This window comes from Trichinella spiralis (genome assembly GCF_000181795.1).
Source record: "Trichinella spiralis strain ISS 195 chromosome Unknown Scfld6, whole genome shotgun sequence".
In the NCBI taxonomy this organism is placed as follows: Eukaryota; Metazoa; Nematoda; class Enoplea; order Trichinellida; family Trichinellidae; genus Trichinella; species Trichinella spiralis.
Genome location: NW_003526945.1, coordinates 2604853 through 2632051, shown reverse-complemented (window position 1 = coordinate 2632051; position 27199 = coordinate 2604853). Strand labels below are relative to the sequence as shown.

The 27199-nt window shown below is 33.2% G+C and overlaps 8 protein-coding genes across 8 annotated transcripts; all 8 read right to left on the bottom strand.

Moving 5' to 3' along the window:
* Positions 1–214: 214 nt before the first annotated feature.
* On the bottom strand, positions 215–4425 carry Tsp_08247 (ATP-binding cassette sub-family A member 3). Its single transcript, XM_003373608.1, has 16 exons — positions 4365–4425; positions 4065–4298; positions 3762–3934; positions 3681–3732; positions 3409–3603; positions 3115–3351; positions 2868–3037; positions 2636–2767; positions 2427–2559; positions 2206–2360; positions 1993–2142; positions 1692–1902; positions 1287–1644; positions 920–1220; positions 727–868; positions 215–666 (listed from the first exon to the last, which is right to left on the bottom strand). The coding sequence occupies exons 1-16, from the start codon at positions 4423–4425 to the stop codon at positions 215–217; spliced, it is 3156 nt and encodes a 1051-aa protein (XP_003373656.1).
* Positions 4426–4615: 190 nt separating this feature from the next.
* On the bottom strand, positions 4616–5078 carry Tsp_08246 (conserved hypothetical protein). Its single transcript, XM_003373607.1, has 3 exons — positions 5072–5078; positions 4933–5006; positions 4616–4882 (listed from the first exon to the last, which is right to left on the bottom strand). Exons 1-3 carry the CDS (start codon positions 5076–5078, stop codon positions 4616–4618), a joined length of 348 nt encoding a protein of 115 aa, XP_003373655.1.
* A 2712-nt stretch (positions 5079–7790) lies between these two features.
* Tsp_08245 (peptidyl-alpha-hydroxyglycine alpha-amidating lyase 2) lies at positions 7791–9485 on the bottom strand. The gene is made up of 9 exons (XM_003373606.1): positions 9391–9485; positions 9034–9323; positions 8788–8979; positions 8600–8724; positions 8483–8540; positions 8350–8397; positions 8089–8283; positions 7969–8021; positions 7791–7910 (listed from the first exon to the last, which is right to left on the bottom strand). The coding sequence occupies exons 1-9, from the start codon at positions 9483–9485 to the stop codon at positions 7791–7793; spliced, it is 1176 nt and encodes a 391-aa protein (XP_003373654.1).
* Positions 9486–9555: 70 nt separating this feature from the next.
* Tsp_08244 (peptidyl-glycine alpha-amidating monooxygenase precursor) lies at positions 9556–11346 on the bottom strand. Its single transcript, XM_003373605.1, has 9 exons — positions 11331–11346; positions 11146–11236; positions 10882–11045; positions 10700–10819; positions 10566–10649; positions 10405–10481; positions 10084–10187; positions 9767–9969; positions 9556–9686 (listed from the first exon to the last, which is right to left on the bottom strand). Exons 1-9 carry the CDS (start codon positions 11344–11346, stop codon positions 9556–9558), a joined length of 990 nt encoding a protein of 329 aa, XP_003373653.1.
* A 1061-nt stretch (positions 11347–12407) lies between these two features.
* Positions 12408–17702, bottom strand: Tsp_08243 (carboxypeptidase O). Its single transcript, XM_003373604.1, has 11 exons — positions 17557–17702; positions 17290–17395; positions 17144–17245; positions 16997–17116; positions 16578–16688; positions 16448–16524; positions 16066–16267; positions 15913–15994; positions 13815–13989; positions 13559–13694; positions 12408–12479 (listed from the first exon to the last, which is right to left on the bottom strand). The coding sequence occupies exons 1-11, from the start codon at positions 17700–17702 to the stop codon at positions 12408–12410; spliced, it is 1329 nt and encodes a 442-aa protein (XP_003373652.1).
* A 2492-nt stretch (positions 17703–20194) lies between these two features.
* Positions 20195–21733, bottom strand: Tsp_08242 (putative glutathione S-transferase). Its single transcript, XM_003373603.1, has 4 exons — positions 21546–21733; positions 20909–21032; positions 20706–20843; positions 20195–20584 (listed from the first exon to the last, which is right to left on the bottom strand). Exons 1-4 carry the CDS (start codon positions 21731–21733, stop codon positions 20195–20197), a joined length of 840 nt encoding a protein of 279 aa, XP_003373651.1.
* Positions 21734–22713: 980 nt separating this feature from the next.
* Tsp_08241 (conserved hypothetical protein) lies at positions 22714–24896 on the bottom strand. Its single transcript, XM_003373602.1, has 3 exons — positions 24744–24896; positions 23008–23231; positions 22714–22801 (listed from the first exon to the last, which is right to left on the bottom strand). The coding sequence occupies exons 1-3, from the start codon at positions 24894–24896 to the stop codon at positions 22714–22716; spliced, it is 465 nt and encodes a 154-aa protein (XP_003373650.1).
* Positions 24897–25661: 765 nt separating this feature from the next.
* Positions 25662–26090, bottom strand: Tsp_08240 (conserved hypothetical protein). Its single transcript, XM_003373601.1, has one exon. The coding sequence runs from the start codon at positions 26088–26090 to the stop codon at positions 25662–25664; it is 429 nt and encodes a 142-aa protein (XP_003373649.1).
* Between the last annotated feature and the right edge of the window lie 1109 nt (positions 26091–27199).

Here is a 27199-nt window from a genome sequence, read left to right as displayed (position 1 = left end):
AAATAGTAGAAATAGTGAGCAATCGAGTCGCTTGACTAAGGCAAACAGTTGGTATCAGAGCCATGAAGACCTATGTCAACGTTTCGTGCAAGTCGGTCATGTTCAACAAAAGCAGAACAGCGATCACAACAAGAGTCAGGAGGCCTGGAAAGGTAAAAGCTCAAATTACAACCCACCACCAGTACAAGCAACAACCGTGTTACCAGATAATAAATTAAAGACGGTCATTTTGACGTATCCAGCGGTAGCAGAGTCGAAGAAAAACGACGCCACGTACATGAACGGTATCGTCGCCCAGCCGTACAAGACGAACAAGAGCAGCGTGTGCAAGCAACGCCAGCCGTCGATCAGCACGTCGACGTCGAAAGCGACGAACACCAGCAGCACAGAAAAAACAGTAAACAAGTAAACAACAAAATCGCAGACGAAGTTGGCGACCCAGAAGAGCGCCGGTTCGACGTGGCACAGCTGCTGCAAGTGCTTGGCGCCGGACCGACGTTCGGTAATCGAGAACAGCACGAACGTGCCTGTCGACAGGGAGAAGCCGAATACCAAGTTGAACGCCAAATTGAACTCCGTCACGCCCACTTCGAACCAATTGACCAGCCGGTCGAACTCGGTGGCCGGCAACGGCTCGTTGACCGTCGTCAGCGACCGGCAATGCCCCTCGCCCGTGTGGTCATCGGCGTATCTGAGCAGGGCGTTGTCGAGTGCGTTGAGAGATACGGCCACCGCGTGCAGGGGCTGGTTGTTGAAATGGCCCGTCAAGTGGACGGTGCCGTTGGAGCCGGCTTCGAACGACGCCCCGACCACGTAGCGCCGGTCGAACAGAGCCTGGTCGGACAGTTCGATCCGTTCGAGCACGAATCTGGTGAAATTACCGTCGTCGACCAGTTCGACCGTCTGTTCGGTGGAAAACTGAAGCCGATACTGGTCGGCCAGGAGCCCGTCTAGCCGTGCGTCGCTGTAGACGCCTATGCGCGTCGGACCGTACGTCTCCACTGTCAGAGGCAGTGCGGGGGAGTGGCGTTCGTCGGGCAAGCAGCGATTGATCGCCAACGCCACCGCGACGAACAGCACCGGCACGCCCCACTGCACCAACAACAGTCGACCATTGCGTACCGCGTCCAGCGTCCTCTTCACCACCAACGCCCAAAACTGCTGCCTGGCCAACTTGAAGCCCTTGTTCAACCGACTTCTTCTGTTCAGTGTTTCCAGTTCTAAGATGGCTTTTCAAAATGAAAAATTCTTCCCCCACCCATTTATTATTATATGTTACAAATAACTGCTTACTGTGATCAAGTTCATCAGCTAGCGCTGAGAGGTGAGCTTGGCCGTTATCGACGGCCGGTTCTTTGGGACTGACTCTCAGAAACACCTCCTCCATTGTAACAATGGACAAGCCGAACGATTCGACGTCGTACTGGTCGAGCTTTTGTTCGATGCTTGCAAAAAGCGCGTGCAATTTCGGACCCTTGATCAACGGCACGGTGTAAATTGCTTCCGTGCCAATGCAGTTGGACAACTGCGCGCCCGGGATGTATTCTTCGATCAATTTCAACAACTGTTCCGCCTTCTCTTTGCCGGCATATTTGAAAATCACTTTCAGTCGGTAACCATCGCCTGTTTGCAGAACAATCGCAACTTTGAGAAAAGAACCAAGAATACACCGCAACTTGAGTTTCTTTTACCAAACTGTCGCTTGAGGAAGAAGCTCGTGCCGCAGCACTGCAAAGTGCCGTTGGACAGTACGGCAATTCGATCACCGAGCAAATCCGCTTCTTCCATAAAGTGTGTTGTCAACAGCATCGTCCTGTACTGCTTCTCTTCGAGCAACAGCTGCCAGGCGTCGTGTCTTGCGCGCGGGTCCATGCCTGTCGTAGGTTCATCCAACAGCACCACCTCACGAAATAATGACAACTTTCAATTTTTGCAATGTTGCACAATTCCCCCCTCTCCCTCCCCCTCCCCTTCTTACAGTACAATAAATACCTCAGAGCCACCGATCAATGCAATAGCAACGCACAATTTCCGCTTCATGCCTCCCGACAAGTGATCAGCCAGCGAATGGCGCTTCGACTCCAAGTTCAACAAATGCAACAAACGATCCACTTCGGTCGGCATCAGTTGTCTTCCCTTTAGCTGAAGAAACGCACAAATGAGGTGAAAATTTGTCAAAAATTCAAACACTTCATTCACATTCACCTTGCAGTAGAATTTCAAATGCTCGTAAACTGTCATACAAGCAAACAGTGGATTATACTGGGGACAATAGCCCAAAGTTGTTTGTATTTTATCAAAATGTTTCCTCATATCCATACCGTTGATTGTGACACTACCACAACTAGGAGCTAGCACACCTGAAAACAATAATAATAAATAAATAAAAAATAACCATTTATAATTTAAAAATTGATGCTTGCTACCTGTTAGAATCGATATGGTCGTACTTTTGCCCGCACCGTTGTGACCAAGCAGAGCAGTAATCTGACCGTAATATAAATCCAACGTCAAATCTTCAACAGCTGTTTTTCTGCCAGATGATTGATTTTCATATATCTATAAAAACTGCATGTACAAACAAACAAACAAACAAATAATAACAGCCCACTTTGTAAAGCTTGCGAATAGAAACTGTCACTCGAGCAGGATTGTCGCAGTCTTCAAAATGACCAACTGCACTGTTCGATGCAGACGATTCGCTGCTTACTTGTCCAATCGAATTTTTTCTTCGTCTGCTGCCGAATAACTTATGACAAAATTTTGACTGAGATATTTTTTATCAAAATAAACAAATACTTGAAAACATTATATAACAAACAGATTCTATTATAATAAAAAGTGGCAAACAATTGTAATAAATTTACCGAAATAAATTGCCTGATTGAGTTGTACCGAGGTTTGGCCGCTTCGACATACCAAGCAATCGACAAGCACAGCACAGCATCGACCAATAGCATGCCAATCACTTCAATCATTGACAAATTGTTGTACATTGTTCCACGATGAAATAAATTATACCACTGCAAACCAACATCTAAATTTGAACATTCGAAAAGAAAGTCCGTTCGGTATCTGTACAACAGGAAGCAAAGAGACGAAAAATCAACTCACTCTGACCCTCGAGTATACCAATCAACTGTATACCATAAGACATGGCTGAATTCACAAGCAAACATGTCAACAGTTTGGTCGATCGAAGCACAGAAGCGTAACGAGGCTGTATGAAAAAATACGGCCAATACAAGGAACACCAAACCAAACCTGTACAGCCGGCGACTACGTTGCCTGCACAACGACGATGACAAACAAACACGAATGAATAAATAAAACCGATACGAACTTGAACTTCTTAAATTCTACCGTACCATTTTTGAAAAACGATCCAACGACAAAGCAATAGCAAACCGACGTAGCCGAATAGATTAAGAAAAAGAACAACACAGCGCTGGGGTCCGATTTCACCAGTATTTTCTTGTCGTTTATGCTGATGCACAGGAAAAGCGTCAACATGGTCGAGATGAACGCCAGCTTGAGGAAGTTGCAGATAAAATGCGCCGCTGAATGAACCCAAAATTTCAAGCCCATCACACGCATATATTCCTGAACGACAAGCGGAATAATTCAATTGAATTTCAACTATTCAGTGTATTCGAATCATGATAGTTGCGGTTGTTTACCTTGACGCGCAACTCTTTGTCCATGACCACAGTTCTGGAGATGTAGACAACGCTGAATGCAAAGCTTAACAGAATAATCACAGGCAGATGCTGCTGAATCACGGTGATAAACGGATTATCAACGTAAGGGGGATAAACAAATCGTTTTAGATGCACGTGAAATTTATCCACGTCAGTAACATTTGAAGCCAGCATACGGATAATAGCTTTGTCAATTGCGTGTTGAAGAATCAAAAATCCCTCTCGCCAATATCCTGTAAAAAAACACCCACAAATTATTAAATTAGTGAATTCATCAGTGAAATTTTGCAATGTTACATAATAATAACAATATGAAATACATAAGATAGAGATAATTTACAATTCATTTATGTGTATGTATACCTGGTTTACCACCATCCGTTGAATTGCTCTGACGAGGTCCATTCTGAGGTGGAAATGCATACAGTGCATTTGTTTTCCACCCATGTCCGACGTTGAACAAACTCGCTTGCCCAATGTTCCAAGTGCCACGCCTGGATTGCGAGTTTCTCGGTGTATTGCTAAGTCGAATTTTGTATTTCAATTCTTCTCCCAATCCCGCCTCATTAAGGAATCCTTCTTCAAACACAACAGCACCTATTAACAAAAAATAAACAAATAAACGACATTTTACAAATACGAAAAAAAAAAATAAAAGCTTACCGTAAGCTGAACAGCCGCACAAGTCGAGCTGATTCAATTCTTTCATAATGTCTTCAACCATTGTATGTTCATTTTCATAAGCTGAGTAAAAAACAAACATTGGCTTTGGAATGAAACAGAAAGTTAATTTCAATCAACCTTTTGACAAAAGTCTCAATCGACTGTTAACAATGCTCATTATTTGAATTGTAAGGTTGTTTTTCGGTGTGAAGTAAAGCTGCACCGGGCTGAAGCATACAGAATGGATCGGTTCACCGTCGACTGGCTCGTAAAAATCGTCTACAGTAGCCGTTATGGAAAAGTCCGCATATTCGACAGCTTGACGAGAAGCACTGTCCACTTGTTGTCTGAGAACAAGCAAAATGACAACGAACAACATCGGTATGCCCAGTTCCAACAAAGTCCACATCAAGGAACGCTTCTGAAGCAGCATATTTTTCCAAATCAGCAACTTCAACTGAGACAACGTCCGGTATTTCATATTCAAGAGATTGTCTAAAAATACACTTGCTCATAAACTGAAATCAATATAATAATTTTTTCAAAAAAAAAAATAGCAGAAAAACACCATTTTTAAAAACAATTCGCGATTGTTGAACCGACTTTTGCTCTGCTGAAGATAATCAATCGCTATCAGAAGTACTGTAAAACTTGTTGAATAAATTTTCATAAATTATGAGAAAATCGCCTTATTTCAAAATTATAACTTCTCATTTGTTTATTTTGTGAATTTATTTATTCTGATCATAAAAGATAAATAGTCATTTGCGTGCGATTCAATGAACAAAGTAATATATATATTAAAATTATACAAATTTCGCAACTTCCACTATCAATATCAAAACTGTACATCACAATAAGAGTCCATTCTGTTGTGTAAGAAATTTTTTAATTTTAATTTCAAATAAGTAAAATCAAATAAATAAATTCTCACCTTTTCTTTTTTGATTTGATTAAATTTTGATTACGCAGCAATAAAAATGTGGTCCTTTGTTTACGTTAAACGAATGCAGGATTCTGTAGCTGGCATTTTTGCCACTTTTTGCAACTAAAAATGAATAAATATATAAAAATAACTACAAAAATTGAAAATAAAATTGTAAAAAATATATGTGTATATCAATTAATCAACTGAATATGGCAGTTGAACTATTAAAGAAAAAAGAACACACAATCAGGTGCATTATCATGTACAACTAACAACACTGACACCAATGGAAAAGTGTACAAACAGTTTTACACAGAAATTTATGCACCAACTAGAAATACCATCAACGCAGTCATAGTTCAGAAAATAATTCACCAGTCATGCACAGGATCAGTTTTCAGAACTATAAATGACAGAAACTAGCTCCAATCGCAAAACTAGATAATACTTTGATTATTTGCATTTTTATAATAAAAACAATTTATTAATATACTTTGTTAAATTACTGAATTTATTGTTTTATTTATCATATTAATTTAAAAGCTGTCGTAATATTTTTGAAAAATTACTATTTTTATTAGAAAAAAATTCGAAAATCAAAAACAATCTCAACATTTTCGTTGCTATTATACATAAAGCTATCACTTATACAATTACCTGAATATCTTTTTTTATATGTTCTTCAAGGATTCTAGAAAAATTAAAAAAAATCACGACCCATTTACATTTACGAAGCAATGTACATTTTGAAGAATAAAACAGAAATAATATTATAATGTAATAAAACTTGTTAACATTGCAATTCATTTAACATATCAAACTAACAATCAAAGCAATGATCATTGAAATAATCATATTCGTTATATGTTAGGGAAAAGGCTAATTCAGCAGCTACAACTTCAATAAATATTCAACCGACTTTACATTTAACTTTAGCAACTTTCTGATTTTCATCAAAAGTTCACTGGGAATGATCAGTAAAAGGTGAACATAACCATGCTTAGAAACGAATTGCATGAACTAAAAATGCACAGTCGTACGATTCAACAAGCTCACTTATTTCCAAATACACCTACATACTGATATTAAATTAAAATAATAGCTTTGTTAATTAAAATAATAATGATTCAAATAACAAAATAAATATCGATTTGTCAAATGGTATCACAATTAAATCAAATTATTTACAAAAAAAGACATTTCTAAAAGATTAATGATTCACTGAAACAGGAATGAAATTCAACAACTGAACAACCAATTTGTTTTACATTTTACTAATGGCTACATTTACAAATTTGGAATACAGTAATATTTTTCACAACCACCAAATAGTTTAACCAAAGATTCAAGTAACATCAACATTTTATATTCAAGTCGATGTTTGAAAGTTTTCTCAAATGCCAAATTATCTTTACTTCAATCAGTCTAACAGATCGTTATGCATCAGTGTATTGTAAAAAAATCAAAAATTACAACTGTATTCGTGATACTATCTTTTATGAAATACCTCATAAAAATTAAAATTTATTTCACACAATTACTGCATTAAATTTTTCCTAGCGGCAGTCTAACTTGAATACAATACAGTATTTAGTAATGCAATCAGTCAAGAATGTCTGAAGGACATTTGAAATTTGAAAAATAAATTGAAATATAAAATTTAAAAATAACAATTAACATTAGTAAATGTTGAATATTGCATTCCAATCACTTGCCTTTAATAAATAATATATTTGATGACTGTATTCGACGTGCAATTTCGCAAACAGAATTTTACTGTATACTGTAAGTACAAAATTAAGAAATTCAGGTTCATATTTTACATTCGTAGTTCATTGAATATGAATGAATAAAAAAGCCATTTGTTGGAAAAAAATTGTGACTTCACAAAGGCAAACTTTACTGTCATACTAAAATCATCAATATGATCATTGCTAACAACTGCATCCTGTTGTATTCTTCATATTTGTTGGTTTGGAAAAATTTTTGCAAATGCTCTGAAGTATAGATGTCAAATAAAAGAGTGGAAAATTTTCTCTTTTCTTCTCATTGATGCTTGCATTTTGTCGTTAAACGTTCAGCAACCAATAAATGTGTAAAAGAATAGGTTGGTCTTCAGCTTCGTACGTTTGCCTTTGTGCGTAGAATTTCTCTTTCACTGAACTGCATCGTTGCAAGAACAAAAAATAAAGAAAAAACACAAACAACACTTCTTCCTTCGTAGCTGCTGATCATATAAAAAATAAAAACTCAATGGGCCACAGAAAGTTGATCTTCGACGAAGAAAAGAAAATCATCAGCATGCAAGAGGACAAATAATACAAATAATACGGCATACTCTGGCACATCAATGACCATAAAACAACAATAGTGTGAAGAAAAAGAGAAAAAGAGAAAAAATAGAAAAATGAAAATAAAAAGAAGCAAAATCAATGGCAAAGCGAAGAAGCAATGACACAATAGAAACGAACGACGAAAGCAAAAGCAAAGTGAATCAATCACAGGTCAGAAGTTTTCCTCATCTGCGAACTGGAATACAGTAGATCTTCCCTATCATCACTGTCGTCCGAGGTGTAATCGACTGCATCGATATCTTCAGTACTCAGAGGTTGAAACCCCTTATCAAATGGAAAAAATATATTTTACCAGAACACAGCAACAAAACAAACAACCTACTTGTCTCCATTTTGAATTTTTCAACAACGGGTGGTTCGATTTGTCTCTGTTAGCTGAAAATAGGAAAAAAATTAATAATATTAAAAATTAATAATAATCAAAGTCCAAATTGAGTACAACTGCTGCCTTGACGACGATTTAAAACACGACAGCCGACCATGATCGCTGCTATTGCCATGGCGAGAATGATGGCGGCAACCATGCACAAGATGACGGTTGTGTAAAATGTGTGCGAATCAAACAACGACAATTCATTTCTAGATTCCATCAACAGATTCGCATTATCGACATTCCTTTCTACATGAATAGGACTGCCTACAGAAGGAAACAAGAAAATCAAAAAAAAAGCATCAATAGAAAACAATCTCTTTCAATGCTTACTGATTGCGTGAATGTTAAATTTCAACACCGTATTTGGAAGTCCATGGCCTAAAGCAATAATAAAATTATTATTAAACGAACAAAACTTTTGTCAGTTGAATATTTCAAAAATAAATAAATAATGTCAACTTACTTATATAAATATTTGAACAATTCAAACTGCATGCAATAGAATGGGTGTTCTTGAAGTCCTGGAAAGTTTCTTTTAAATAAATCAAACAACAACAAAATAATAATAATGAAAACAAACAAAATTATCCGGCTTAAATGAATAAAGCAGTCTGTACGATTCCGACTCGAATGCAAACACCCGAATTTCAACTGGTGCCACCGTTTCTCTACTCAGTTGATTGTTGATCACATAAAATACGTTCACTTAAATTTGCATTTGAATTTAAAAAATATGTATGCAAACAAAAAACAACAATTTAAAATTACTTTTAGGGCAATAGGTAACACCGTAAAGGGCGCCGCGCATGTGCTTTTCTCTGATAAATCCAGAAAAAGTGCCGTTGAACTTGAAAATCACCAAACGCGAGTTTTCCCTGTCCGTGACCAACAGTTCCTGCTTTTCATCATTAATTGCCAATGAATGCACTACTTGCATGTAGTCAAGTGCGTTTCGATGACCTATGAACAACAAGATATGAATAATTTTTCAAACAAAAAATATCAGTTCATCACCTTCGATAGTATACAGATCAATAGCTTGTAAAAATTTGCCATCATAGCTGAATTTCATCACTCGACTATTGCAATATCCATCGGCGACAAAAACCAAACCATCTTTGGAAACTGCAACGGCGGCCGGCTTGCAAAACAATTCCAGATTACCGCCCGGAATGAAACGTTTGCCCAAAATCAACTCTTCCGTGTTGCTTTCAAAATCAAACCGAAACACCTGATGCAAAGCGACGTCCGTAAGCCACAGCTTTTTCTTATGATCCACATATATTCCATGCGGCATGTAGAATCTGAAATGGTAAATGGATTTATTGCAGAAAACAGCAACGACAACAAGAACAAGAACTGCTTGCTTACAAGCCACCACCCCAGCGTTTCAACAACTTCCCAGCAGGGCTTATGACAAGTACCGTGTCGTTTCGAATTGGACCTTTGTCTTGTTGAAGAAACATATTATTCAAATCGAAAGATCTAAATCCAAATCCAAGGCTTTAGAACACATGCAAACAAACATTCCCAAATTTACTGTTCATCCCAAATGCGAGGTCCGCGATGAAATATCAACACATTGTCATCACCATCTATTGCAATTCCAGATATTTGACCAATCGCCACGTCCAATGATTGCAACCAGTCAGCAATCAATTCTGGTCCTATTGGAAATCATTAACATTATTACCATTATTGAGAAAAGAAAAGCAGAAAATTTGCATAATAATAAACAAACAAGTACCAAAACGCTCGGCGACCATTTTCGCTTGTTTCTCAAAAACTGGGTTAGGCGGCAATGGTTTGTTCGCGTCAGCTGGATATTCTGAAAAGAGACTCTCATCGGCAGAACTACCGCAAGCCGAAAAATCTTCCAACACATCCAAATGCTTCAGTTCGACAAAATAGTACATATAAAAGTTGCACATTTCATCCATCCCATGGGCACTAGAGAAAAACAAAATATAACACGCATTTTCAAATTGCAAATTTAACATGCTTATGTGCAAAGTTAAGTTAAAAATATTTATGAAAAAAACAAATCGCCAAAAAAAGTCCAACCCTATTTGAGTTGTGTTCCCGCGTGATGTTGAATCGAATATACACTGCGCAGCAATGGTGTCACCTTTTGTTATGGTTATTTTATCTTTCACCGGATAAAACCACTGCAGATATAAAAACAAAAAGATCAATTTCAAATTCAACTGACGGATATTTCTCATTAACTTGACTATCATGTTTACGATCAACGACAGTATTTTTCATATTTAATTTTAAAAATATGAAAATAAATAATATCATATGAATTGAAAATATACTGATTAATATTAAATTTTGTTTTTTCAATTCAAATTGCATAAAAATGAAAGTTTGTTCGTTTACTTGTGGCCACTGTGGATTACCCTTTCCAATCAAAGTCCACTTGTTGTCACGGTATTTATATCCGGTTATTATTCTGCCTAAAAATTAATAATGAAATTTAATTTCAAATAAATAAAACTGATTTCTACTGAACAATTCAAAAACAAATCCAAATCACCTACCCAGTGAGTGTGCATGTGTTCTATAAGCAAAAGGATGAATTATGACATCCTCTTCAACTGCGCACGAAATATTCATCGGAAATTCTGAAAAATAAGTATTAAAAAATTGTTTTTTAATTTAATTTGAAATGTACCTGAAATTTTGGGTGGAATTGAAACCGATCCATCTGCATAAAGTATATAAACCCCTGCGACATAAGTAGGATGATTGGAAGTGACTTTCATCGTCACACCGGAATAATCGAGCACACTGCCTTGAATTAAATGAAAATTCACAATAAAAATAAAAATAAAAATAAATAAATAAATAAATTACCGATAAATTTCAGATTGTAATGCATTTGCAAAATCAAATAGTTGACAGTGCTGCTGCCACTGATCGGCACTCCAACTCCATTTGGCATTTTCAACGCTGGGGCATTTCTTGCCCAAGCGTAAAGAATTTTCGCACTCGGTACACCGAGAGAGCCTTCACATGGCCTGAATCGAAAATTAATAATTCAAATAAAACTGAGTTGTTCTGAGGATGGGATGATGAAGAAAAAAAGAAAATTGAATCTCAAAATTTCCAAACACTCACCAAACACTGCCCGGTGCATTGTCGTTTATCATGGCGCCAAACACGATCATATGATGAACCCGGCTAACTTCGGCAATTGGAATAAATTCCGCTAAAAAATAAATAAAACAACTTGTATACCTCAATGACATTATCAGATGAATCTCAAACAACAAAATATTACTTATATAACCAGGCTGTTCAACCTTTATCCCATAGCATATGTATTCTTCATCCTAAACACAAAAGAAAAGCAAAAATCAATTTATTATATATATATATATATATATATATATTATCGTGAAATATTTGGAATAGTATGCTATAATTTTGTTTTGGACGAAAATGCACCATTATCTTTCGTTATTTCAATGCAACAATTATGCTAACTCGCAGACAAGCATCAATAATTGCATTTCAACAATTATAAAAAAAACAGTATCAACAGTTGAATTTCTATTTTCTCACAAAATTAAACTTCCTACTGCTATTGATTTCAACCGTGCTCATCTACATGCTAAAAGTGTTAAATAAAATGAATGGCAATGCTTATTTTATCTAATGAAAAGCATCCGTTCGATTTGCTCGTCTGGTGACAAAATGAAAATAACAAAATATTAAATCAAATTTTGCTACACACTATTGAACACACATACAGTATTGTGACAAATGTTGAAAAATGAAAATCAAATCAAATCGAATTATACTAAAATAAATAAAAACTTTTGATGTGATAAAATGAAATTTTTGATAAATCGATAATGTTCAAGAGGGTGAGCAAATGATAATCGTTGAAGGAATATTTTAATTTTATTTTTCAAAATTTCTTCTCTTAAAAATCAATTAACCGAGTACAATGCAAAAAAGCAAATAAAATATCATTCATTTTCTTCAAGACTGTTTGCTTTAAAACAATGATGATTTTGCACTTCTCGGTAAACTTATACGACAGATACTACGAGTACCATTTAATAATAAGTACTGCTGGAGAAGATGATAATTAATTTAGTCAATCAATAACTCGCATATATTATAAACAAAAGCCACACCCATTCAAACGACAGAGCATCATTGAAAAAGGAAATAAAACATCCGAAGAAGTATTCTCGTTTTCTTTTTTTTTACAACCATACAAAAGTTGCTTTGAAATAGCCTATTTACAATCGATCAACCATAAATACAGTTAATAAGGAAACAATTGTGTATGTAAGTGTATTTTACTGCTGGTGCACGTAAACTTATTTATCACTGGCAAACACAACTGCGCTATCCTTACACAACAGTTAAAAATCAATAAACAAGAACCCCGACGCATGAAGCAACGAAAGATTCTTACCATTAATTAACATTATAATCTTAAACTAAGAATAAGAAGAAAATTAATAAATTGAAAAAAAAAGCTCAACCCACAATCGTCGATTTCCATATTTTCTAATAAAATTTTTTATGAAGTTCATTTTCAACCAATTTCAACTGATTTGATTCAAATGAAATCAAATGAAAATGAAAAGTAAAATAAAAACTGATAATGAGAAACAAACCTTTTCAAATCGAGTTGAACAAAAATCGAAAAATGATAAAAACAGGAAAAAAGAAATTCTTCCAGTGCTCCCAATATGTTTTTTTTATAATAAATTAAAAAAAGCATACAAGATAAAGACAATTTTTCATTAATCCTGAAAGAAAACTACATCCATGAATCCATAACTACATCCAAAAGTGACCACCAGCCTTTGAAATCAGGCATCAAAATTAGTTAGCATTGTTTTTAATCGATTAGCTTGAAAATCAAAGCGTTTCTTTTACGTCAAAAATTTATCGACAACTACTTCAACCGATTTCCGTGTACAATTTACATGCTCGATGAGGCAAAATTGTATTTCTATTGAGATGATAGGAACAAATTTTCCATCATACACCTGATCTTAAACAACAGCTGTTAAACTAAATAAACTAATCTACGTTTAAAAATTACAAAACCAAATAAAATACAATTCTGCAAAATTCAGAAAACAACAATTATATGGAAACTACGCGTATAAAATCACGTACGAAATGCAAACAAGATAAATGTACATTACATAATTGAGAGGAAACTGAATCGCAAGCTAAATTGATATCATTTTCTACAAAATCATTCCATTAGTGAAAGAAATCAAAAAATCAAAAATATTCCAAATTTAAACTGAAATTAAAAATGTGAAAAGAAATTTTTTCTTAAAAAAATTTACAAAAATATAATACAAATACAATTTAATATTGCTAAGCGCGATTGCTTCACTTATGACCACAGACAAAATACTATTGGTAAAATATAAAACAAGCGTACTTTCAAACACTGAAACGCTAGAGTGAAACTGCTTTGCAACCAAGAATTCATTTGTAACAGGAAAAAACATTTTTTTAATATTAAAATAAATATAAAAAATCATACTTTTGATGGCATTTTTCCGGGCATCTTTAAATCCAAATCGTACACACCATTTAAGGCATGTATATTGCCAATAACAAATAGGCAAAAGAAAATAAGTTGACAAAATCGTGAAGTCCAGTATTCAACCATCGGATGTCTAAAAAATAATAATATAATTATAATAATAATAATAATAAAGCATATTTCCAGGCGGGCGACAATTGCATACAGAACAAGCCATAAATCTACAAATCAACAAGAAACTCTACGTAAACACAATGAACGGTCAGCAACTGTCAGAAATCGATTCACAGCTGAACTTCGGTTAACAATTAAGGGAAAACCAATCAAAAGAGTTACAATGCAATAAGCTAACAACGGCTGCACTGTGCAAACAGAAAGCAAACGACAATATGATACTTCAACTTGTACAGTTGCAACAATAACTTCAGCTGAAGAATACAAAAATGATTAAAATTAATAAGAAAAATAAGAAAACACGATGTCTCTCTTCTGCTGATTTATCAATAATGAACAGATGAGTTGATCGAGGAGGAAATTGTTATACAAAAAAACAAACAAATAAAACAGGATATTACAAATTCTTGCAAAAATTAGCTAATTAACGGCGTAAAACTGTATTTATTTATCGGTCATAGCAAAATAAAAAAGAAAACTAACTGATAGAGTTGAAAAAGGAATCTTCAAACATTTTACTCAACCATCGGACAGTAAAAATCGATAAATATTTTAAAATAACAATTCACAAAATAAAAAAAATCAAATTATGTATAGAGCCAAAAATTAAAGTTTTTTTTTCAAATTATAAAGTAAACATAATTAAATTTCGAGTCCATTAACCAGAATAAAAACAGATCGAATGAACATCAATGCAACCTGAATGAAGAACATCAGTTACTTAGCGAAAATTGATCATCATGCAGAGAAATGCAAAGTACAACTGAAGCTAGCAAATATTGAAAAGAAGAGAAATAATCATACCAGAAATAAAACATACAAACGTTGCAAAACATGCACTCCTCTCCGGACGAGTTCACATTAATTACAGTAAGTTATAATAATATTATTATCAAGTATTATTTTTAAGAAGTAAAAAATATGCGGCTTTTTCATATTTCTAATTGCAAAAAAGATATTATTTAAAAACATTTAATACATAAATTGTGCAATAATTAAATATTTAAAATATTTTATTTTAATGATTAAAAGAATAATGTTAAACTACACGCAATTGCATCAAACTCTTCTGAATTGAATGTAAGCAATTACATACCACTGCAGTGTATTATTTCATGACAACAGCATAATATACATAATTTTATGTTACAATGTGAAAATATGATTCAAAAAAGAACTGTATAACTTATTGTGACTAAATTTGGCAAACTGCTTTATCATTTTCCTCTTAAACAGTATACTCAAAACACTATTCACAACTTTTGATAAATTAGTTGTTAAAAATCAACAATTATTTATATAAAGGAGTAATAAATGTAAATAATATTTTGTTCATCTGTTAATGCAAAAAAATTTTGAAAATTTAAAGCTTTTCGTGCTTTCATTTTTTTCATATTCAAATTGTTTCTACTGTACTTGAAATTGTTGACTGTTTTTAATAGTATCACAATACTAGAATAATACTTTATAGCTTTGTTTTTATCTTGTTTAAATGCTTAAATGAAACATTTAATACACTAGGAAACCTTCATAAATTAAGATATAGATTAAAATTACAAGTTTTCAATTGTATATGATAAAGTTATGTCACTGCAAGATTTTAGAGACATTTTCCATAACTTTTTTTTAATTTTCAAAGGTAATCGCTTGCGTTTATTAGCCGTCTTGTTTGATTTTAATGTAAACTTCAACCTTCATGAAAATCTAGTGAATATTCATTTGCAAAGTGATTTTTAATTGTCAAAAATTTAACTACAAAACATATAGAACAATTTCATCTCTGATTTGATTAATTTTGTTAATAAAGATAATTAAGGCTTTTTACCATATTCAAAATGCCTTCAAATGCCTAAATCAAATAAAATTTACAAAAGTTTAATGCAAAATAAAAATGTTGTAGTATCTCACTTGAATGCTGACAGGAACTATGTGATCTTCAGGAAGCAAAAATCCATAGGGCTCATTTGGCGTTGGAGGAAGTTTAATAGAATAGGCTAATGAGATATCTAAATTTCATTAAATTAGCATAAATGTATAATTACTGTACATGTAATTTATACTTGTAAATAAACGTATCCAATCCATTTCTTGACCGATGCTGAATTCTAAAATGAAGCCCAGATTACATGCGTTTCACAAAAAGAATTATACTAATACAGTTTCGATTATTCACGTACTATAGTTGTTGTAGGCTTGTGTAAAAGTATAAAATTCATTTTTGAATGCCGTAGCTTGTAAAAAGTGTCGAGCTGTGTAAGTCTATAACGGAATGTTAGCAGAAAATATGCTTACAAATATGGATAAAAAACTAAAATATTAAATTAATTTACTTGAAAATTTGAATTTTCTACTTCATCACTTTTAAAACTGTATGGTACTGTCAACAATTTTCCAAATGAATGCAGAGATATAGCGAGCAGGATGCGCTGCTGATTTTCAGAAAGAAACTTTGAAACAGCTCTGGTCTCTGATTCCGAAAAAGGAAATGGTCCGGGGTAATCTGGGCGACACGGATGTCCTCGTAAGTCGATACTTATATTAAAGTTTCTAAAATTCATGAATGAATTCCAGTGCGAAAAGAAATTAATGTACTAAATCAAACACTGTTGAAAAAATGAAGCAATTGGCTTTGCAAATTTTATATTTTTGTTCTTTGATAAACTATCATTAAATGCTTTGCAATAATAAAAATATGAGCAATATTTGACATACCTATCTAAATCAACTCCCACACAGCACGACCAAAACGTACAATTGTGCTTGGATCTGGATTTACGCCAGAATCGCTCCTAAAAGAAATATATTAAAGCAAGTTTATCTTTTAAAATTCCTTTACGCATACCGATTTCCAAGAATAATCATATCCATCTGGATTAACCACAGGTAATATGTAAAAGCTGTATTTGTTCAAAATGAATTGAATTTCTTTCGTATTTTCATAATTCTCAGCAAGCTAAAAATAATATTTATCATCTTATCACATAAAAAGTAGTTTTGAATCAATTTTGATCAATGTTTTTAAAATACTGTGATTGTACCGAAAACACAGTGAGTACATAGTTAATTAAGTTCATCTTTTCTCCAATTTTAATGAAATTTATATTAATTATATAATTTATTTAATTAAATAATTTTTGCTTTATTAAATATTATTTCATAAGATGTAAATATTAAAAGCATGTTATTATTTCGTGAAAAATTCTGAAATGAATAAATATATTTGTAAAAAGGACATCAAGTTTGCAGTATGAAAGAAAATACTTCATGTAAAAGATATACGGCAGTTGCCGGCGCGATCCATTCCCGAGCGTGCATCCCAGCATCTATCCAAATTGAATTCTTTGCAAATTTTCTGCCAACCTGTTTAATGAAATGTAAAATCTGAAATTCTTAAATCCGAAATTTTACTTTAACAGCCAACAATGGTCTGCCTTCAGAAGAATAGCCAATGTTGATCAACTTTACAATTTGTGGATGCTTTCGGCTCAGAGCTTGCATGTACCAGTGAATCTGAACATTTTATTTGTAATTTGCATAATGAAAGTATATCATACTTCAGCAAGTGTGTGGTATTCATTTAATGCAAAAGTGGATAATATTTTTGAAGTTTTCATTTTATGCTTCTTGTCCTTCAACATTTGTACATGATTATTGAAATGTCTATAAAATGACAAAACAACAATTAATTACGTATGAATTAAGTAATGTGGAATTTTGAAAATTCTAATTTTTTAAAAACATTGCTGTTTAACAATATATTTTGAAAGATAAAAAAAGATAAACTGATTTTTTGATATTTTAAATTAACATTTTGAATTTACTTTCGGAAGACATCGGTGATATTACTGTAGGATATTTTCGACTTTTCAAGACTTTCTATTAATAAATTCACAGATGATGGTGGCACGAATGCAATTATTGGTTTATCGTAATTATCCAAATCCGTTAGCGGTGTCCAAAAGTCCATCTAAACAAAATATTGCTTTTTTGTTTCAAAAAAAAATATATATATATGAATTTTTGTTCACTTCTAAGCTTTCAACATCGACAATTTTCCGCAAAACATTAACGTCATCTTGTGATAAAAGTTGGATTTGTAAAAGTTGATAGCTGTAAATTGGCAGGCGTACATTTTGTTAACAAATTAATAAATGAATAACATTCGCTTACTTTTCGTATAAATTCAAATTCCAAGCAGAAAATATTGAAGCAAAGATGAATGTCCAAAAAAGAGATACTTCGGCAAACATTGCAGCAGTGATGAAAAATGCAATTCTGCCAGATCACATTTTATCAAGCACCTTTATCATTTTCAAATGAGAGCAATACTGGGCGTAAAAGTTTTAAGCTAACATCACGATAATGCCCTGTGCAAACATGCTACGTTCAACCCATTTTACTGCTTTTTGATTCAGATAACACAGAAGTGAAATAAATTTTCATAAAACAGTTCAAGGTTTTGCAAAGCAGAAATTTCAACAGAACTGAAGTTTCCAATTTTGCAATTTAAATAATATTAAATGAAATTAATAAATGACAAAAATAGAAGATTCGAAGTAAAGAAAATAAAATGATTTCCTATGAAAGCCAGCTTCCACAAGTGCAAAAAATATAAATAAAGCATGAAGTTCTGCGAACAAAAAGTTTATTGATAATGAATAACTTAATTTCTTCATTTTTGATAACAAATATGAAAAAGCAACATCAATATATAAATAGTGCTTACTGGTAATTTCCTTTATATTGTGACATTGTCTTCTAACTGCACAGGGAAATGTGTCAAAAATTTGTTGCAAATGCTTCAAATGTTGAACATTTCAATACGTTGCATAAAGCAACAATGCAAACATCGCGGCAGAACAACACTGAATAGCATACTGAAAATATAAAACAATTTTGTGATGTGAGAATTCACATTACACTGCTGCAACAACAAACGAAACCTCCAAAATATTATCGATAATCTGTTAATGAATTATCCGCCGCCAAGATACGCAAAATAAATGGGTTAAAATATAATGAAAATTTGAATAAAGTACGTATTTGTTATCAATTTGAAAGACAGTATGCTTTTTTATATTTCGAAGTTGCTTATAAATTTAAACAGGTCATTTTAAAATTGCTTACAGATCTCTTTAAAAAATCTAAATTCCATGTTAGTAGTTAAACAGATATTGATCACAGAAATAAGAGAAAACAAAAAATCATGTATAAATGAATATTTTATCACAATTATTTGTTTTCTCTTGGTTGATAGAAAAAATAGATAATTAACGTAATCTTAGCGCAAATGCATTTGCTATTTTATTTCTTCAATTGTTCAAGGCGAAATGAGCATAATTATATTTGAAAAATGGAATAACATACAAAGAGAGTAGAATGTAAACAAGCATTAATAATATTATTATTATCAGAAACAGAAAAATTGAAATGCAATATGACGATGACAATTTTTGCCAAAGGACGATTATGAACGATGTCTATAATTGCTAAAATGGAATATTTCATACGTTCAGATTCCGTTTAAATTTCAACGAAATCCATTCAAAATATTCAACTATTAATAATATTTATTAGTTTAATTACCTTTTTTATACTAATGGTGTGATTTTCTCTCAAGATTGTCTTGTGATTAATGTCCACACCAATCTATTATACTTATGTATACAATTTTATTTAGCATTTGTAATTCTTTGAACAAGTCTCGTATTGTCATTAAAATGCATGACATTTGTTTGTTTCATCACTGACAAACAAACAAACAAACAACTCTGAAAGAGTAAACAAAAAATAATTCTTCATGTAATGTTGTTATCAAGGCTTTAAGAAAACAAAACACCATTAGCAATAGAGTCATTTCGGAAGTTATATAAAAAGGATAAGAAACAAAATATATATATATTATAATCAGATAAAAGCAGATATTGAATCTGCGACGAAGAGTGCACATCTTACAAATTGCATTCTTGAACAATCATTTTTGAAAAAGCAAACTTTATTGTTCTTTCCCTTTTTTACCAACAAAAATGCAAAAGCTCGAAAACAGAAGCATATCAATACTTTCAAATAATCAAAGCAGTATTCAGATCATCCACTTCTTTTCCTTCAACTTTAGATGATGAACATTCGTAAAAATCGATACAAACAATGATTTCTCTTCGATAATACGTCAAAAGCAAGCAATTTGATAAATAAATAAATATATATATAAATGAATAAGTGCATAAATATGTATATATGTATATATAAATGCATATATATGCATATATGTATATTTCTGCCAAAATGTATTTTATATAGCATTTTAAATAGATAAGCAAACAGTAAATGTAGAACAAGTGTAAAATAGAGTAAAAGTGAATAAAATGATATGGTAATTAACTACTATTTAAAAAAAATTTAAAAAGCTTCTGGCTCCGTTTTCGAGTTTGCTAAATAGATATGTTGTTTTTCCCTAATTCATTGACTTTCAATAGTCACTGGTTGCGCATTTTCAGTCGCCATTGCAACGGGTGTGGTCGCGTTGGAATTGGCAACGGCATTCTCTTCTTCCTGGCTAACATTGTCGCATTTTTCCTCAGCTCCATTTTCCATAGCTTCGATCTTGTCAGTCAATTCAGCGGCCGCGTTGCATTCGGCGTTCCCTTTGGAACCATCGGATGCTTTTTCTTTTGCCACTTTGACCGACTGATTGACGCACAGTTGAGCCCAGTCTGGCCAGAAACTGGTCTTCATACGCTCCAAATACTGCACTATATTTGCACATTCGCTTTCAATAAACTTTTTCAAATCGCTCTCCACTGGTGTGTACCAAAGTTGACCCAAGTGGCCAAACGCAACCGCATCCAACTATATACATAATAAATATGTTATATCTGTGCAGTATATAATTCAGACAAATAAAGTATATTATAATGTCATGATAGAGAATAAGAAGAACAATTAGGATTTTAAGATGTTTTTTACTTACTTTGGTGGGCTTTTCTCCAGACAAATAAGTCTTGTCACCAAGAAAAACCGAGATGGCTTTCACCAAATTTTGACCAATTGTTGTCACCTCTGTCAAACTGTGTCGCCCAATTCCTTGATGAAATGCTTTTGTCTTCAACTGAAATGGTGGATGAAATAAAATTTAAAAATTCCTTTGCACATTTAACATATTTATTTATATACTTTGTTGGAAAAGATTTTAGCTGCTATTGCGCGAATTGGTCGAAAAGCAGCTGGCAGAAGACGAATGAAAGAGTTGTCATTGAAAAGCACATCGCAGTGGTTCGATCGAATAACAACAACGACCCTGGAATAAAATAAATCATTAAAAATTCAATGTATATAAATCATCTATAAAACGTATCAACATAAAATAATATCTTGATAATTGAAGATGCACATATCTATCCATCTATCTACATATCTCTATATGCATCCATCCATCTCAAGGCACCAATTCCAGAACTATCATTCTTTCTAATCCAATGGTGAAAAACATAATGGAAGTTGAAATTTATCCAGAAATATATTTGTGCAGAAGAAAATGAAATTTAAAACTATAAATTTACAAAAGTTTCCCAATTGGGAAATTAAAAGAATTTATAAAACTATAAATTTCACGCCCATTGTACCCATCTAACCTTGTCATTGGACTATTTTCTTAAAATTATCACCAGTTAAAAATGATTAATGATACTTTAAAAAGTAAAAATGCTATTTTCAATAGTAATAATCAGCACCAAATGTTCGCTTCTAAGTGTTATGTTGATGCATGGAAAAAAGCGAAAGAAAAAGTAGAAAATTGTCGGTTTCTACGTACCATGAAAGCGAGTCTTCGATCAACGATTCAAATGCTCGAAGTGTAGCTTTTTCGAGTGCAGTTTTGTCTTCGCAATCTTCCTTTTTGAAATGAACGCTCAACTCGTCAATGATAAAATTGGAATCTGCAATCTCTTTTCCATTCAACTCAACAAATGGCAGCTGGCCTTTCTTCGACGTGTTGGTCATGTCGACAGCAATGCTCTACAACATACAACATAATATTTTATAATAATTAAAATGAGAAAAAATTATACAAACTGATGCAAATTATATCTTTTTCCTTCTTGTTTTGCAAAAATGCATGTAAAAGTTTATAAAACTTGCATATCATTTCAAAATAAACTGCATTCTCTATTGCTTGAGTGGATGAATATACCCTCTGTTGAGCATGATGCAGTTTTTCATCAAATTCAGTTGTATATGCATGTATACATTTATATATATACTACTCTTCTGAGCAGGAAGTTGGCATCATTAATTTGTCTTCAATTTTACGACTGAAAACTGCTAATGGTATCATTGAAGACTGCATCAGGTAAGTGAGGGAGAGTAAGCGTTCTGAGCGGTTAAACTTTAATGATAACTTTCTAATAAAATGTGTGTGTGCGTGCGTGCTGTAGTTAATCCATTCTTGCAAGATCATCATATATTTTCAATCCAATTTCAATTCTTCTCAGTAGATTTGAAAAATTCAGTAAAATTAAAAAAAAATACTATATCACACAATATACTACTTCCTCGGCTATTGGCACAATCATCGCCCACTAAATTTTTCCTTCAATAGCCCCCAGATATTTGATTGATAAAATTGCAACAAAAAATTCATTAGCTTCTAAAATAGAAAAGAGTTTTTCAAAGCAAAATATCAAAAATGACATTTCAAAATATTCTGTGTAGCAGATGTTTCTTTCAAAAAAAAAGAAAGAAGGAAAATAGGAAATGCCAAATCGACTGTTTTTGAATTTCCAGATGTGTCAGCTGTACTTCTTTTTCAAATGTTCAGCTTAAGCAAACAGGAAATTGTTGATGCGTTAAGCTTTATTGTATAACATTTTACAGAAAACTTCCGGGAAATGGAAACATTTAAATTATACAAATGAGTTGCATTCGCAAATACACACAACATTCAAGTGTATCCCCCCCCCGTTTGCTTTATTTACAATGTTTTACACAAGAATGCATGACATGCGACCCAGCTTTTGCAAAAGCTCAAACACAACTTGAAACTGTTTAACCCATGTGCATTCCACGAGGCTGGAATTTTGCACATTTGCAATGAACAAGCTTTTGGCTCCACATTGGAATGCAAAATCAACCTGCATGCCGATCCCTTTTTTGCATGTGTTACTTTTTGCTTTTGTCCACCAAGTTCAAAATCATTTTGGAATTTGAATTATTTTACTTTTTTTTATTGTTGAAATATGCTTTCAGCAAGATGAATGTAAAAAGTGAGAAAGTACCTGTTAGTAACTGGGAAAAATTTTGCTTGCCAATGTGCAATGCTTAACAAAAGTAAAACATTTGTGATAAATGAAAAATTGTGAACATTTTTGCCAAGAATTTCTGGAATTTCATCACTAAAGTGTATGCCGTAAATTGAAATAGTTCCCCCCCCCCCAGCCCAGCCCAACCCCTTCCGTACATCTCTCCAGCCAGCCCCACAACGCTTTCCGCAATCTCCCCTCTGAAAATTGATCTTGGCCTTACAGATTGTCATTTTTGATAATGGAAACAAAAACCCGACTATGTCGAAAAGGTCAGCTCAGTCAGATAATGACAAGCGATAGCACAAGGCGAGAATTTTACGGATCAACTTTTGCAACATTATCAGTCTCACTAGCTTGTTACAATATTGCTACAATTCTGGATATTTCCTAACAGCATCTCACATGCCCATGTGCTCATTAATATGAGATATATTCAAACAAACAAAACAAAAAAACATAAAACACGAAAAAAATAAAAATTCTCTGCTTTATGTGATGAAATAAAATTGCAACTCTGAGCTATTTTACATAAACATGCAACAGAATTACATTTTACAAATGTTGCTATTTTAAACAGAAGTACTATTCAACTGCTGGTGAGAAATTCTTTACGCCCATAATTAATACATCAATTCAATAATAAATATATTCGTATTTATATTTCTTTTTGCAACAAGTTACAAATGATTGTCTGTCAATGAATGAAAATACCTTTGTTACATTGTTCAGTAAGATTTTTGAGAAAAAAACATCTAAAAATAGTAAAATTTTAAAAAGAACATTTCGCAGCCTGCTGTTAAAAATATTTCACAGTTATGCATTTACAGAATGCAATTTTATAAAATTAACTAACAATTGCGATGTGATAGAAGAATTCGAAAAGGTTTAAATAGTTTTCTCTAACATCATTTTGCAATTAAAAATGTGTAATGTGACATTAAAATTGTAATATAATATTTATAATGACTTTCATGCCATGATTCATTTATCTGATATAATTGGCTTCAGTATTTTGTCTTCTATTAGATGATGAGCAGAGCAGGTTTTTAATGATCGACACTGTCCATTTATGAATTGATCTACAACCGGTATAGTTATTACCTTTTGATGATCAGAGCTATATAACAAATTTTGAAACAGCTGCTTGATGATATTAAATAAATAAATAAATGTATTTGTAAAATCTTCAATCTTCAAATAGTTGATAGGAAAGAATCGATTTAATACGCTATGCGTAAATTTATCAGTTTATCGCCCCCGCACGAATGAATCATCTCAACGAAAATGATTCATCATGATTTAGAATGCAGAAAACGATTGTTCAGAAGGGAAGGAAAAATCAAGAAAAATTAGACAACCGCGGCTGAAAATTGACTAACAACAATATGGAACACAACCTCGGCCGGCTTATACACGCGCGCAGGACTGAGGTCCAATTAAGCGACGCCAGCTAACCAATGATTAATTAAATTGCCTGAGCACGCGTTTCAGACTTGACTAATCGTTTGTTTAGCCAGGGAGCCAAAGGAGAAGAGATAAGAACGACAACGGAATAAGAATAGAAAAGAGAAGGAAAAGCAATTTCATTTCATGTATATTAGAGTAAGCTGAGAAAATGATTTGCACGCAACGCTAAGAGACCTTGACCGAAACCTATTCCAAAAATATATGATTGCAGAGGCGGGCCGCCTTGACCCATCCAAACTCACCTCATATGGAATTTCGTTCATGCGAAGCCAAGTTTCCAACTTCAGTGAAAATGGTGAGATGTTCGGGATATAAGTGGAACGTGGTGGTTGGAACAGATAAACCATTTCCTCTTTGTAATCCACTTTATGCAACGAGCGATTACGACCAACCATTGTCTTGGAATTCTTTCTTTCTAAATGCAGTGAAAAAATTACAACAAACAGAAATGTACTGTAAAATTATAAATAATAAAAGCTGAATAATAAAAAACACATAAATATGTATGCATATCTATGCAACATGTCTTTCTCTCTCTATATACAACATCTCACTTTATACATGTATATTCATATAATAGGTGTGTATGTAGAAAGTGGGAGAGCTCAGACAAAAGAGAACAAGTTACTGATCCAAAACAACACAAAATGAAAGCTGGCTTTGATAGCGCTTGTTTTAACGGCATCAAAGTAGGCGGAGCCAGCGTTTTTGGTTTCAACCAATGGATTGCACAACAGAGTTTTGGAGAACTTGTTAAACAAACCAATGATTGGTCGCCTGTTGCTGTTTCAATACACAATTAGTTGGCGTCGTGCCGGCGCCGGTTATCTTATTTCTTGCCGAAGCCGTTAAGCTCGAGAAGGAAAAGATAAATCTCTTTTCGACGGCAAGAAATCGATTTTCCTCAAGCACTATATAATTAGACAACGCTCAAATAACGTAAACGGTGTCCAAAAGGCAGATGCTACTTTGGGAGGATCTAATTTTGCCAAATTTCCGAAAATGCCCAGCCAATTTATAATCTTGGTTCGACTTTTCTGCCGCAGGCGTTTATTCTGATTTATCCACAATCACACATTTTGCCCTTTTCGTATATTACTGATTTCCTGATATCGACAATGGGAGCATCGCAAATTTACTGGTGTAAAGGAAATTTGATTTCAAAGTGCCAAATAGCTGAATTTTTCTGTAATGCATCTTCCTTTCAACTCTGGCTTTGTTGAATCAGAGAAATAAGATTTGTTTGAAAACAGTTTAGCAACAGTCAAAACAATGCTAAACACAACAACTACACAACAGTGCATATGTCTCGTCAAGCTTATTTCACATTGCTCAACCCCTGCCTGCTTGCTAGCCATATGGCTCATTATCGATTTCATCCGCCGACCATTGCATCTTATACAGTGCAGCATTATAACAACAGCTGTTCCGTTGGGAGAATTAGTGCCGGCATTGCAAAATGAAAAACCATTTCTTACAACAGCCGTTCGCGACCTCCCAATTTGACAACCTTTAATCCCACTGCAGCATACATTTAAACGATGATTATTAGTAGTCGTGTCCAAGAAGTGATCAGAAAATGAAAACATTTTTATTTCAATGAATTAATTTTCCAAATTCACTTTGAACATATTTTTCTTGAATGCAAATTTCTAACAATCCATCCAATTCACTGTTGCCGTTGGGTTGTAGATGTGGTTACAATTGATACATATATATATATATCGTTTAAATTGAAACAACAATAACTGAATGAAAGAATTTACAAGTTTAATTTACTTTTGATTTTAATCATCCATTGAAATGTAATCAAAAAAGTTTCATAGTGGTGAGATTTGAATGGAACGTTTTTCATCCAAAACAATGTGACACATCACTTCAACGAACGCTGCAAAAATTCCAAGCTAAGATAAGCATAGTTTGCGAAATTTGAAATGTTTCAATGCAGCTTTTTACTGGTGATTGGGAAATTTGCAATAAATAAAAAAAAGAAGAAAGAAAAGAATAGAAAAGTAGCACAGTGTTGAACAGCTTGATGCAGAACAATAAGACACGTCCGCCGTAGTCTTTTCAACACTTGCCACTTCTTTGACATTATTTCCAGTGCTTAAACTAAATTTGAAATTTTCAAAAGGAACACCAATATATTTTCTTCACTTGACTTGTAGTCCATTTGATGATGATGATTTCATTGTTTACTTTTATTTTGCATTTCAATGATGCTGTTCACTGATTAACAATTCAACATTTGCATATCAGTGATTAATCATAGCTCATTGTGAAACAACATTTCAGCACTGGATTTTTTCCAATTTCCATCAACAAATTTCGAATCCAACTGACATTTGAAATCACTTGTTCTTTTTTCTCTGTTACTATTATTATTATTATTATTATTTTTATCTTTACCAAGTGCAATTTGGCTGTGTGCAACATTTTGAAAAGCATTCACAAAGCAAAACCAGAACAAACATCATCTGTTTTTCTCCTTTTTTCAATAATACTGTGTTGCAAATTTAACAATATTAATAATTGAATTGTGATTTGTTAACATTTGTTATAATTATACCTGTTAAATGTGAATATACCAGTTCATACAATTCACAGAAGAACGTTGATGAACTTAAGAGCACTAGTACTTTAAGATGCAACTTGTGCTGTAAAAGAATTCATTTTTAAACAATAATTTTCGAAACTA

Coding starts and splice junctions, on each gene's coding strand:
- Tsp_08247 (XM_003373608.1), bottom strand. CDS start 4,425: ATGGTTGAAGACATTATGAAAGAATTGAATCAGCTCGACTTGTGCGGC. Junction 3,733..3,761: donor TGATTCAGCAGCATCTGCCT/GTGATTATTCTG, acceptor CTTTGCATTCAG/CGTTGTCTACATCTCCAGAA. Junction 2,768..2,867: donor CAATCAGGCAATTTATTTCG/GTAAATTTATTA, acceptor AAAATATCTCAG/TCAAAATTTTGTCATAAGTT.
- Tsp_08246 (XM_003373607.1), bottom strand. Junction 4,883..4,932: donor GCGAATTGTTTTTAAAAATG/GTGTTTTTCTGC, acceptor TATTGATTTCAG/TTTATGAGCAAGTGTATTTT.
- Tsp_08245 (XM_003373606.1), bottom strand. CDS start 9,485: ATGTTTCTTCAACAAGACAAAGGTCCAATTCGAAACGACACGGTACTT. Junction 8,541..8,599: donor CATTTAAGCCGGATAATTTT/GTTTGTTTTCAT, acceptor GAAACTTTCCAG/GACTTCAAGAACACCCATTC. Junction 8,022..8,088: donor AAATCGTCGTCAAGGCAGCA/GTTGTACTCAAT, acceptor TCCTATTTTCAG/CTAACAGAGACAAATCGAAC.
- Tsp_08244 (XM_003373605.1), bottom strand. Junction 11,046..11,145: donor AATGCACCGGGCAGTGTTTG/GTGAGTGTTTGG, acceptor TTTTCGATTCAG/GCCATGTGAAGGCTCTCTCG. Junction 10,820..10,881: donor TTACAATCTGAAATTTATCG/GTAATTTATTTA, acceptor ATTTAATTCAAG/GCAGTGTGCTCGATTATTCC.
- Tsp_08243 (XM_003373604.1), bottom strand. CDS start 17,702: ATGGACTTTTGGACACCGCTAACGGATTTGGATAATTACGATAAACCA. Junction 16,525..16,577: donor ATGATTATTCTTGGAAATCG/GTATGCGTAAAG, acceptor TATTTCTTTTAG/GAGCGATTCTGGCGTAAATC. Junction 12,480..13,558: donor CCGGAAAAATGCCATCAAAA/GTATGATTTTTT, acceptor TCTTAGTTTAAG/ATTATAATGTTAATTAATGG.
- Tsp_08242 (XM_003373603.1), bottom strand. CDS start 21,733: ATGACCAACACGTCGAAGAAAGGCCAGCTGCCATTTGTTGAGTTGAAT. Junction 21,033..21,545: donor ATCGAAGACTCGCTTTCATG/GTACGTAGAAAC, acceptor ATTTTATTCCAG/GGTCGTTGTTGTTATTCGAT. Junction 20,585..20,705: donor CTGGAGAAAAGCCCACCAAA/GTAAGTAAAAAA, acceptor TTATGTATATAG/TTGGATGCGGTTGCGTTTGG.
- Tsp_08241 (XM_003373602.1), bottom strand. CDS start 24,896: ATGGTTGGTCGTAATCGCTCGTTGCATAAAGTGGATTACAAAGAGGAA. Junction 23,232..24,743: donor TGAACGAAATTCCATATGAG/GTGAGTTTGGAT, acceptor ATCAATTTTCAG/AGGGGAGATTGCGGAAAGCG. Junction 22,802..23,007: donor TTTTTCCCAGTTACTAACAG/GTACTTTCTCAC, acceptor GCAAAATTCCAG/CCTCGTGGAATGCACATGGG.
- Tsp_08240 (XM_003373601.1), bottom strand. CDS start 26,090: ATGTTTTCATTTTCTGATCACTTCTTGGACACGACTACTAATAATCAT.